The 12,083-nt window shown below is 41.7% G+C and overlaps 1 protein-coding gene across 2 annotated transcripts in view; it reads right to left on the bottom strand.

Annotated features, from left to right (window-relative positions):
- DECR1 (2,4-dienoyl-CoA reductase 1) overlaps positions 1 to 11,760 on the bottom strand; it is a 51,894-nt gene extending 40,134 nt beyond the window's left edge. The window contains exons 1-3 of one of the 2 annotated variants that reach the window (XM_025393654.1): positions 11,558 to 11,642; positions 7,619 to 8,011; positions 7,281 to 7,502 (exon numbers count right to left, since the gene is read on the bottom strand). In XM_025393654.1, coding sequence (XP_025249439.1) covers positions 7,281 to 7,322 — 42 coding nt within the window. In that variant the 5' untranslated portion in view covers positions 7,323 to 7,502; positions 7,619 to 8,011; positions 11,558 to 11,642. Of the gene's footprint in view, positions 1 to 7,280; positions 7,503 to 7,618; positions 8,012 to 11,557 lie in introns of both variants that reach the window. The other variant, XM_025393653.1, reaches the window with a different exon arrangement.
- Positions 11,761 to 12,083: the final 323 nt, after the last annotated feature.

Genomic DNA, 12,083 nt, shown 5'->3' with positions numbered 1-12,083 from the left:
TAAAACTTGAGCCAACATTTAGATAATGGAAGAATTCACATAAAAGTCAGAAGCTCTACCACCACTTGGGCACACCTTCCCACATGATTAAGTACGACTATGACAGCCCTGCTGAGACAAGGCCTGAGCTCTGCCCAGCCCTGACTCACACAGGAAAAGCGAGCCCTTTTCACTGGGTGGCCTTTCATAAACAGGGCCTTCAAGGACTTCAGGCATCTGAGTATGTGACTCCTAGATGCCTAGTCTAAGTACCACACAAGAAACTAAAACAAACAAACAAAAAAAACGAAAGAAGAGGCAAGGCTTTTTTTTTTTTTTTTGGCACCATAACTAAATTTCATGTAAAAGAAATTTCTACAAAAATAATTGTTTAATGTGCTAGGTACATTATTAAGAAGATCCAGTTTCAAATATATAAAATTCATAAAATAACAGACTCTCATATGGGAGTTGTGAGGCTAAATGAATTATCTTTTGAGCACTTAGTTTAGCTATTTATCATCACCATCATCATCGTCATCATCATTATGGATGGGTCCTCCACATTAAAATTCCATTCCTCAAAAACATGGATGCCTTCCAAAGTCAAAAAGACAAAAATCAAACTCTTGAGCATGGCATTCAAGCCACTGGACAATATGGTGCCAATGTATTAATACTTTCCTAGCCCCACCTCGTGACTGGTCTGCCATGTAGAAGTAAACTCTACACTTACCAAGCCCTCAGCATTCCAAAAACTTGTCAACTTCTTTCACCTTCTGGCCTTTGCTCCTGCTTTCTCATTGACCTGAACCAACCACTGTCTTTCTCAACCCAGCAGAATTGGCCTTCAAAACCAGACAACATTGTCAATATCTCTGTCAACACTTTTTAAATGGCACCCTATTAAAAACAGGCAAATGGAAGGCTTCCAAATTGGCCTGCTAAGGAGTTGCCGCAATTCATATCAACGTATCAGGATGCTCAGGAAGCCAGGGACACTACCTTATATTCATCACTACAGTACAATTTCTGGCACCAATTAGGCATTCGGTAAATGCTTGTCTTACTGAATGTAACATTTGGTTGGCCATCCCAAGAATAGAAAATCTAAATCATCAGGCTGGGCGCGGTAGCTAATGCCTGTAATCCCAGCACTTTGGGAGGCTGAGGCAGGTGGACCACCTGAGGTCAGGAGTTTGAGACCAACCTGGCCAACAAGGTAAAACCCCATCTCTACTAAAAATACAAAAATTAGCCGGGCATGGTGGCATGCGCCTGTAGTCCCAGCTATTCGAGAGGCTGAGGCAGGAGAATTTCTTAAACCCAGATGGCAGAGGTTGCAGTGAGCCAAGATCGTGCCACTGCACTCCAGCCTGGGCAACACAGCAAGACTCCCTCTTAAAAAAAAAAAAAAAAGAAAAGAAAAGAAAATCTAAATCAATCTATGTTAAATATTAAGTTACTTGCAAATAGAAAAACTGGACAAAGGGCTTAGAAAGGTACTCCACACAAACAAAAAACAAATATACAACCATATTTATAACTAAATAAGCATATTTAAACAAAAGGAGACACAATTTTTCTCTTACTAGACCAGTAAGGTTCAAATTTTATCATATATAATACAAGAAACAGCTGATTAAAGTCACCCTTACAACCTGTTGATAAGAATTCTGGCAACTTCTTAGGAGGCCAATCTGGCAACACTTTTTTAAATGTTAGATACAAATACTCTTTGACCCAGCAAATCCACATGCAGGAATTTATCTAAAACACATACATACTCGTTCATCTGGGAAAGAAGCAGGGGGAAAAGTAGCTATGATCAAAGATATACATTAAGATGAAAATGAAATTAACAATTCTGTTTATAATCATATTGAAAAGAATACTAATACATTTAATAAAAGAAGTACAAGACTTATAAATTGAAAACTACAAAACATCATTAAGAAATTAAAGACCTAAGTAAATAAAAAGACATTCTATGTTAATGGATTGGAAAGCTTAATTTTGTTAAGAGGACAGTACTTCCTAAATTGATACACAGATTCAACAAAATCCCTATCGAAATCCTAATCAGCTTTTTGTGAATGTCGACAAGCTTATCCTAAAATTGGTATGAAAATGCAAGAGACTCAAAATAGCCAAAGAGATTCAATAAAACATTGTTTGTAATAGAAAGACTACAAAACAATCTATGTGTGTTTCCTTAGGGGACATAGCCAATGAATTAGAGCACATCTATACTACAAAACACTGTTATATGGATCTATTATCTACCAAAAGAAGGAGCTAGAATGTATATGCTGACTGTAAACATGGCTATAGATGTATCATTTTTTAATTATTCAATAAGTATTTGTTGGATACCAACAATGTGAGACATTATGTGTTAAGTGTAAAACTCAAGGTAGAGAAATGCATGTAACATGCTCCCATTCGTGTGGTTTTTTAAAATGAGGATATCTTCATACATATGTTGACATATGCACAAAAACCGTCAGAAGTATCCACAAGAAACTATTCATAGTAATAACCATAGTAATAATAACCTTATGACACTGTCACTGCATATCCTTTTATATTGCTTGAATGTTCAACATGTTCATAAATTTTTTTTCCATTAACAATAGCTAACACAAAATTGAATCATATAGGCAAGCACACAATATGAGAAGTGCGTAGAAGAAAACAGAGCAAGAAAAAAAATGGCATAGAATCAATTTCATGATAAGGACATATACCTTACTTGAAGCATAACTACTCTATATTAAACACTAAAGTGTGAACTATATTTATAAAAATAATGAAATATTTCCATATCTATTTTCTTAGAGCTTCTAAGTATCTGTTGGTTCAGGCTGAATGAATATTTTTGAGATCAAATTTACTCCAACTCAAATTCACATAAGAGTTTTGCAGACTGGGACTTAACTGTCATATTAAAATGTCAGCATGGTAAACACTGGACAACCGTATTTTTCAAAGCATGAGTTTGACAAATGTACATCTGCATTCCCAAAACACCTTATGTACTTCCTGAACACAGGAAGCCTTCCATAACTACTTCCCAATTTATTTTGTCCGATTGCTATAAGGCACTTTTCTGTGCCATGCATGCATTCTTTCCAACGGCCAGACCACTGCCACTTCAGCAGAGTGTATGTGGTCCTTAGATGGAGGCATCTGCAAATACAAGGGATAGTTAGGTGGAATGTTCTACTGGATGTTCCAGTGCAGAAAAGGACAGTCTTGCAGAATGAAGAACTGTCTCACCCCAAATGCCAATAGTTGCCCTGCAGACATTAAAATAACTGACTACCACACCGAAGGTTTGCCAAAGGCCTTGTTAACTCATGCTCCATGACTGTGTAGATTGCTTAAGCACATCTGCCTGCTCCTTAACTTATAGCAGGGCACTGAACAGAGGCCACTGATATTCTCAGCTTCTGCAGAGCACAGATCTTGTTGCCACAGCAACATGAAGGTAAGGCTGAACAAATATAAAAGAAACTGCCTAGCTGGACTCCAAGCTCCAATGGCTAAGCTGAATTATGCAGTTGCCAGGAGCAAGACAGAAATTACATTTTTGAGTAATGATACATTTTATATCAGTGAACATGAGTCCTTGAAAATGTCGGTGCTCTATGCTCTAGGGTGTACATCTCATTTTATTACAGTGCCTATCTGTCTGCAGTTAGATGCAGACTGAACAGATGCTTCCCCGATACTACAAAATAAAAACAGATGAAATCACAGAGCTAAGAGGCAATTTGAAATTTTCAGCTAGGGTCTTCACTCCTGCCTGCCTCTGATTTAAGTCATCTCTTACTGATCCCCTAGCATGTTAACCAAAACTATAATGACAATCTTTTTTAAACCAAAAATTAGAATCTCTGCTCTTGCAAAGAGTTTGTTTTGAGAATTTGCTTACATGAAAAAGTATTAGGGATAAACATGACATTATGATAGATATAGAGTTTATTCATTTATTCATTTTAAGCAAGTGTCTATTGAGCATATATTACACCCCAGGCACTGTTCTAGGCATGGCAGTACAGCAGCAAAAAAAAAAAAAAAAAAAAAAGACACAATATTCTATTCTCAGCAAGATTATCCTTGAGGGAATGAGGGATACAGAAATTAAGTTAAATATGTAGTATATTAAAAGTTGGTATGTGGTGTGGGGAAAAAATAAGGCAGACATTAGGGATAGAGCATTGGTACTTTAAATAGAGTCATCAGCAAAGGCCTCATTGAGAAGGTGACATTGGAGCAAAGACGTGAAGGAGAAGAATGAATCATAGGGTTTTAGGCAAAAGGGATTGGGAGCAAAGGCCCTAAGCAGGGGGGCATGCTTATGGATGGGGTCATAGTCAGGAAGCTAGTGTGGCTGCAGAAGAAGGAAGGAGGGAGACAGGGGCAGGAGAAGAGGTCAGTGAGGTAAAGGGGACTGGACCATTCAGGCTGAGTCAGCCACTGTGGAGACTCAGGCTTTTACTCTGAGTCAAGTGGGAAACATCTTCTAAGTTTTGAGGAGAGAAGGGACATGATCTGCCTGAAGTTTTAAGGGATGGTTCTGGCTGCCATGCAGTGTAGAGGGCAAGGTTGGAAGCAGGGAAACTATTAGGACACTTGTGTAACAGGCCAGGCAAGAGATGGTGATGCTTAGCCCAGGATGCTATCATGTGAACTGGTGGGAAGTTAGCAAATAAAACTACTTGCAAGAACAAAGGTCCCCAAAAATGAGGACGTAATGAGTTACCACTGTATCTAATACTGCCTGGTCCAATTATTTCTTCTTTTTTTAAGGTTTTATTAATACATAACATTTTTACCTATTCGTGGGGTACATGTGATATTTTATTCCATGCATAGAATGTGCAATGATCAAGTCAGGGTATTCAGGATATCCACTAGGTCCATGATTTCTTCTTGCCTCATGCCCAACAACATGAGCTTGGGCTTTTGTTCTTCATCTATTTTATCACATTTTTGCCTATTTCATTAAAAGCATATAAACAGGTCTCAGTCCTGAAAAGAACTGAGAGAGATTTTTCTACCTCTCACCTTTACCTCAATATCCCTGTTACATCTGCACTGCCTTTGTGTTCTAGAAAAATTAAGATTTAACTGTGAGCCAGAAAAAAGGAAATGGAGACCCCATCAGACAGAAGTCATTAGTCTAGGTGAGAGACACTAAGGGCAGCAGAAATTAAGAGAAGACAACACATTCCACACACATTTAAAATGTAAATTAGCCTGAACCCAGAAGCCAACCAGCCAGACCTGGTAAGGTGAGAGCTGTGGAAGGTAACTGAGTTCCAGTTTTAAGTGACTGCATGCAGAGTAATGCTGTAACTGAAATGACTGGGTTGGCATGAGAAGACCAAGTTGCAGCACTGAGGATAATGAGTTCTGCATTAGAAATGCTGCACCTGGGATGCTTCTGGAATAGTCAGGTAGAGATATCTAAGCTGCAGTAGGAAATATAGTTTTGAAGCACAGAGAATAAATCAGGGCTAAAGGTAAATGGCAACATCATTTCATCATTCCAGCAATTATGAAAGCCTACAGTTCTATCACTGCTTTCATGTTACAATGCAGTGTGAGAGTTTCCCAGACTGCAAGGGATCAAAGTGCAGTTGACTTTTTATTCTAGACTTATTTATCATTACCCTGGCACTTCGATCTCAGAATGATTCATCAACTTAGAAAGAGCTGTGGACAGCTGAGAATGCTGATCATTTTCTACCTAGAATTTTCTGCAAAAACTAAAAGTTGCTAAACATCAATGGCATGCTTTCTACCATGGGCTATAAGAAACTCTGGATAACTTTAAATTCCCTCCTCTTTTGATGTCATTATCATGACCTTTGGGAGATATCTGAGATCTAGATTTTTTTTGGTAATACTATAAAGTTAGCTTTTTAGTTTGGGCAGGAAGTTTGTTTGAAATTTCTTCAGATGCATACTTAAGCTACAAGGCCAAGATTCATCCACTAACGCCACCCCCACCACCTGCCCTGCCCTGCCCCACCTCGGTGACTCCCTCTCCTCCTCTTCACCTGATACATCCCATCCATCTCTAAGCCCCATGCCTTTTACCTCCCCAGTGTCCCTCTCTATCCACCACCTGATTTCAAACCCCAAACTCACAATATTCACAAACATTGAGGGCCTACTCTATGTCATCTTTTAACTTATCTCCAGATGACTATCAACGGGCTCATGTTACTTCTCTCCTAAGGTCTTCTAACGGCTCCTGGTAGCTGCAGAACATCCAGATTCCTTTGCTCCCCACAGCATATGTCTTCACGACCTAGCTCCTGCCCCTCTCTCCTGCCTCATCTCCCCTGAAATTTACACTCAGGAAAACAAAGTACTCAGGGTTCCCCAAACACGAACTCTTTCCTACCTCCCTGCCTTTACACAAATTGCTCCCTATCGTCACCCAACATTCATCATTGAAACCCAGCTGTGACAGCTCTGGTGCCTTCCCTAACACTCCCAGGGAGAATTAACATTCTCTCCTCCACCTCTGTAGCTTAATTATCTATATACCACTTGAGGAGTCCCAGATCCTACTGACATTCAAGAATGATGTCACTTACTCCTCTTCTCCTTCCAGTCCCCACTTAATGTCCTCACTCAAGAGAGTGGTATTGTCCTTAGTTCAGGGGCCAAAGACGGAAATCTGGGCTTCGTCTTGCCCCATACATTCAAACCAAGCCCAGTTCATTTTAGTCCCCAGTAGCTCTAATGCTACACTCAGTTCAGACCCTCATCACTGGTGTTTTGATGTTTGGTCTCCCTACTTCCAGTCTTACCTGAGGATATTGTATTTCTGCTCACAATTTTGATGGCAACATGTCAACTCTGAGCTCAGCCCTATCTCGCATCCTCACCACCAACCAATCACCAAGGCCTCTGATTTTACCTCCCAAATATCACTCAACTTTGAGTGTCTCCAAACCCAATGCACGCCCTTGTTGAGGTCACGATCACCTCTCATCAGATGAGAGGATTACTCGGGGTTTGGCCGTTTGTCTCCACTCCCATCCCTCAGGACAAAGTGTTAACTCCTTAACACAGCTGACAGGCTGCTCACTAAGCTCTCTCTCACCTCCTGCCTCCCTGCTCTCTACTGATAACCTCCATGCTGGGCCTTCACATAGACTACTCTCCTGTCTAAAACATTCTTACATCTCTCCCTTTGGCTAACTCCTACTCATCCTTCAGGTCTCAGCTTTGATATATACCAAACAACAACACTCTCATAAAACTGGACTTACTTCCCCCACGAGCAGGAGATGCTTCTTCCCCAGTCCTGACATCTCCCTACTGAGAGAAGCTCAGGTAGTACAACTCCAGTCAACCTGCTAGGGACGTTTGGATGCTTGTCCCTTGAAACCTCATGCTGAAATGTGATCCCCAATGTTGGAGGTGGGGACTAATAGGAGGTGCCTCGGTTATGGGGGCAGATCCATCACGAATGTCATAGTACCATCCTCATCCTGGCAGTGGCAAGTGAGTCTGCACTCTTAGTTCCCACTAAAGCAGGCTGGGAAAGAACCTGGCACCTCCCAAGACCCTCTCACTTCCATCTCTGCAAACTCCAGTTCCCCTTCACCTTCTGCCACAAGTGCAAGCAGCCTTAGGCCATCACCAGATGCAGATGCTCAGTCTTGAACTTGTCCAGGCATCAGAATCATGAGCCAAACAAACCTTTTTCTTTATAAATTACCCAGCCTCAGGTGTTCCTTTATAACAACACAAACTGAGGTACAATCTGTCCCTGCAGAGACAGTTGATGACCGGTAAATTTTGACAGGATCGTTGGGTATGAACAGTCCTCCTTGGTCTCCCTCTTGGGAGCCAGCTGCCTTCAGAGGGCAATATTCCGCCTTCCTCCAGAGTTATGTAAGTCTGCCTACTTTGGGAGATGCAGCTGATGGGCCCAGCTGCCTCTCACAAACCACAATAAAAGTGATACTTTGGCTTCCACCTTTACTCATTTTTCAGACTGGAAAAAAACGGATGCTATTTATTTGGGATCCCCTCCAAAGGCAAGAACACCCAACCTAACATGCAGCACATCACACCATAACACCATTGGACTCTAAGCTTCCTGACAGCAGGGATCAGCTCTTCTTCTCACCCTCATATCCCTAGTAAGGTGCCTAGCAAAAAGTAAATGCTCAATTTTCTACATAAATAAGAAAAGCCCACCATGCCCTGTCCCCCAGCAACCTGACTGATCTCATCTCCACACGCTTCTCTGTTCCCATACTTCACCAACTCCACAATACCAAACCACTTGAATTTTTATAAATAAGCCACTCCTTCACTTCTTGATACATGCTATTCCTTAGGTCTGTATTGCCATTGGGACCACACAAATTCCATCTCCTGGTTTAACAGTAGGCTACTGGGGCCACCTCCTCCATGAAGCCTACCTTGCCTCCTCTAGGTATGCAGTTTGGGTCATATACGCATTATAATACACATCTGCATCTTCACAGTCTATTGATGTCTGCTGGTGACTCACTAGAGTACCATTTTTCAGATTTCTTTGACTGTGAAACATAGCAAGAAATCTGTTTTATATAGCAACATACACATGTTCATAGCAACACAGTACACATATTCATTCATGTAACAGATACATGAATGTTTACTCTATGCCAAGCACTGTTCTAGGTATAAACAGTGAACAAAACAGATGAAAATATTTGCCTGCATACAGCTTATATTCCAGAATTTTACACTGAATAAAGAAATACTTAGGCTTCCAGATTTAAAAAAATATATATAGAAAACACATCTAGCTGGTTTTATACTGCTCCAAGACAATATTCATCATGAGAAAGCAATGAAACAAAGTTGACTACACTCTAAGGGAAAATGTGACATCCAAGTAAAATTATGCCTATCCATCCTGTTACCAGAACAGATGCCTGGAATGATGTTCACCAAATGTTAAACCTAGTTAATTTTGGGTGGCCAGTTTGAGGTCATATGTTACTTTGTTTTTTTAACTGTATTGCTGAATAATAGAGGCCAGGAACCATTTTTCTAAAAATAGTGATTTTATTCTTGATAGTTACTACTTTTTTTTTTTTTTGAGATGAAGTCTCACTCTTTGACATACATAAGTAATACTATATAAAATAAAATATATTTTATTATATAAATATATATAAACTATATGTAAAAATAAAAAATAATATATAAAAATATAAAACAAAATAAACAACCTTACTACATGAGATGAATTTAGATATACCCTATTCTATTCCGATTTTTTTTTTTTTTTGAGATGGAGTCTCACTCTATTGTCAGGTTGGAGTGCAGTAGTGCAATCTCGGCTCACTGCAACCTCCACCTCCTGGGTTCAAGGGATTCTCCTGCCTCAGCCTCCCAAGTAGCTGGGACTACAGTCATACACCACCACGCCCAGCTAACTTTTGTATTTTTAGTAGAGACAGGGTTTCACCATGTTGGCCAGGATGGTCTTGATCTCTTGATCTCATGATCTGCCCGCCTCAGCCTCCCAAAGGGCTGTTTTGCTCCATTAAATTGATTTTAAGGCCTACTCATTCGTTATTACTTGTGGCTTAAAAAACATATATGAGACTATACTGCATTGAAGGTAGGAATGTCTTTCAACCACAAATTGCCAAAGAATGCCCAACACTTAGTAGGTACTTAATTAATTAGTGTTTCCTCATAAACAACTGAACGACTGAATGTTTTCCTCAATAGAACTGAGAGCAACTTGACAGCAGTTGAGAGCAGGGCTCATATTTTTTATATCTTGAGTCCCAGGGTATAGCACAGGGCCAGACACAAAGCCAGTCCTCAATAAATACTTATTAAATTGAAATGAGGTCTACTCGTCAGCAGCACAATTTAATAGAGCAATTCACAAATAGGTTTTAAAACAAATGAAACATTTGCCTTGGTTCTTGGTAACAAAAATATTCAAATTAGGGGTTTTAATTATAACAACTTGTATTTGCCCACAAAAACATGATGTTCCCTGGAACAACCTCCCACTTCACAGATGTAAACACTTCTCTTCTCCCAGGAATTCAAACTTGAGGCTACATGTGCTAGGAAGGGGACAAACCACACTAACAGGTGCCTCTCTTGCCTCCCAACCTCGATCCTCAAAACTTCCACTTTTTTTTCCGCAAAGAAATTTCAAAATTGTCAGATTACAATTAAGTTTTAAATGAGTTCATTTTCTCCCTCTCAAACTGTATTGTCTAATGGTGTCAGAAGAGCTCGGATAAGGTCTGTGTGACCTTATTACTACAATCCTAATGATGTGTGTTAAAAAATAAAATCTCTGAAGACATCACAGAGCTGTTGCAGGTTTCAAATGAGAAATGTCTCTGAGAAAGAATCAGAAAATATAGGTTTCCTTTAAAATGATCTATAACCCAGTTTTCACAGGGAGGAAAAAAAAAAACAAAACTCAGCAAACACCTAACCCTGAACAAATCTCACTTTTTAAAAGAAAGATCTCTTACTTGAGGGAACCATCATACTAATTCTTTGTATTCCTATTTGGAACTACTGCTGCCCATATTTTTTGAAAAAGAACACCATGGCTGTCTATTCTATCAAATCAAAAGAAGTTTTTTCACAGTTGAGGTATTAATTTTTCTGCCTGGCTAAAGAAAACGTGCTTTTTAGTTTACTTATTACAATTTTGTAATTTAGATGTGCGGAGGGCTTGTCTTGGATATTGTTTTTTTTTTGTTTTTGTTTCTCTTTCCTCTTCCTGTTTTCACTTGCAGTATTTTATTTCCATTATGGGTGCAATGGAGACATGCTGACAGGAGTGTAGGCGAGAGAGAGGGGGAAGCCAGTGTAAGACAGACCTCTCCCAGCTATACATCTGGGAAGGTGAGTCTATAAACAGCTGGGGTTTTGTTTTTGTTTCATTTTTATGAGAATTTGTTTGTATTAGTGTTTAATTCCATAACACATAGATGGGCTTTCCTCATAACTACGTCAAAGACCAGTGCTCGCTCGGCCTGGTCCCTCTCTCACTCCTTAACGGACGGGCGAGGGCCATATTCTTCCCTACCTCTTCCTACCTATTTACACACAAGTTGGAAACTTGCAGAACTGTGAAAACTTCGAAAATCACGTGTCTTCCCTATTCCCCTACACACATCAGGGCTTCATCTGAGAGTGGAATACGACCTGGGCCCCGGTGCTCACTCCTGGCATTGCCCTGCGCCCCGGGACCTGGTGGCCCTCTCTCTGCGCCCCAAAACGCCCTGTCCTAGCTCCCTGAGCCCCTGGGACGCCGGGTCCTCTCTTTGTGCCCCAAGACCTCCTGCCCTTTCTCTTGCGCCCCGAGACGTCCTGTCCTCTCTTCCGCGCTCCGGGATGCTCTGTCCTCTCTCTTTGCGTCCCGGGACGCCTTGTCCTCGCTCCCCGAGGCCCGGGACGCCTTGTCCTCGCTCTCCGAGGCCCCGGGACGCCCTGTCCTCTCTCTTTGCGCGTCGGGACGCCCTGTCCTCGCTCCCCGCGACCCCGGCCGCCTTACCCGCCGAGGAGCGAGGCCACAGGGCAGCCGCGACCCCAGAGCAAAGAAAACCCTGGCCTGCAGCGTCATGTTGATTCTCCGGAACTCGGGCCGGAAGGCAGCGAAGGCGGTACAGCGCAGGGGGCGGGACAAAAAGAACAAAGTTCTTGCGGCTGGGATCGCTGCCTGGGCTGCCGGGAGCTGGGACCGGGACTGGGACCCAGGCGGCGAGGACGCCCCGCGGCCCTGACCTTCAGGTTCGGGCCGAGGGCGCCGCCTAGCTCTGCCTGGCCGATGCTCTCTCCTGCTCTCTGGTCCGGCCGGGAGTGCTTTGTATAGCAGAGCACGGAGGTCTCTGTGTCCTTGAGCGGGTGGACGAACCCCTGCGCCCTGCAAAGGTTTGCAGATTGCAGCTGCGCGTCCCCTACACTGCCCACCAAGGGCGAAAACCTTTTTCAGTAGTATATGTTTATCCATTAAGTGCGTGTTTAAGTGCGGAGTCCGCGTGGCGCCAAGTCACATATTATCAGAATAATATGTTGGATGT

This window comes from Theropithecus gelada, chromosome 8, assembly GCF_003255815.1.
Source record: "Theropithecus gelada isolate Dixy chromosome 8, Tgel_1.0, whole genome shotgun sequence".
In the NCBI taxonomy this organism is placed as follows: Eukaryota; Metazoa; Chordata; class Mammalia; order Primates; family Cercopithecidae; genus Theropithecus; species Theropithecus gelada.
This window is presented reverse-complemented; position numbering and strand designations above follow the sequence as displayed.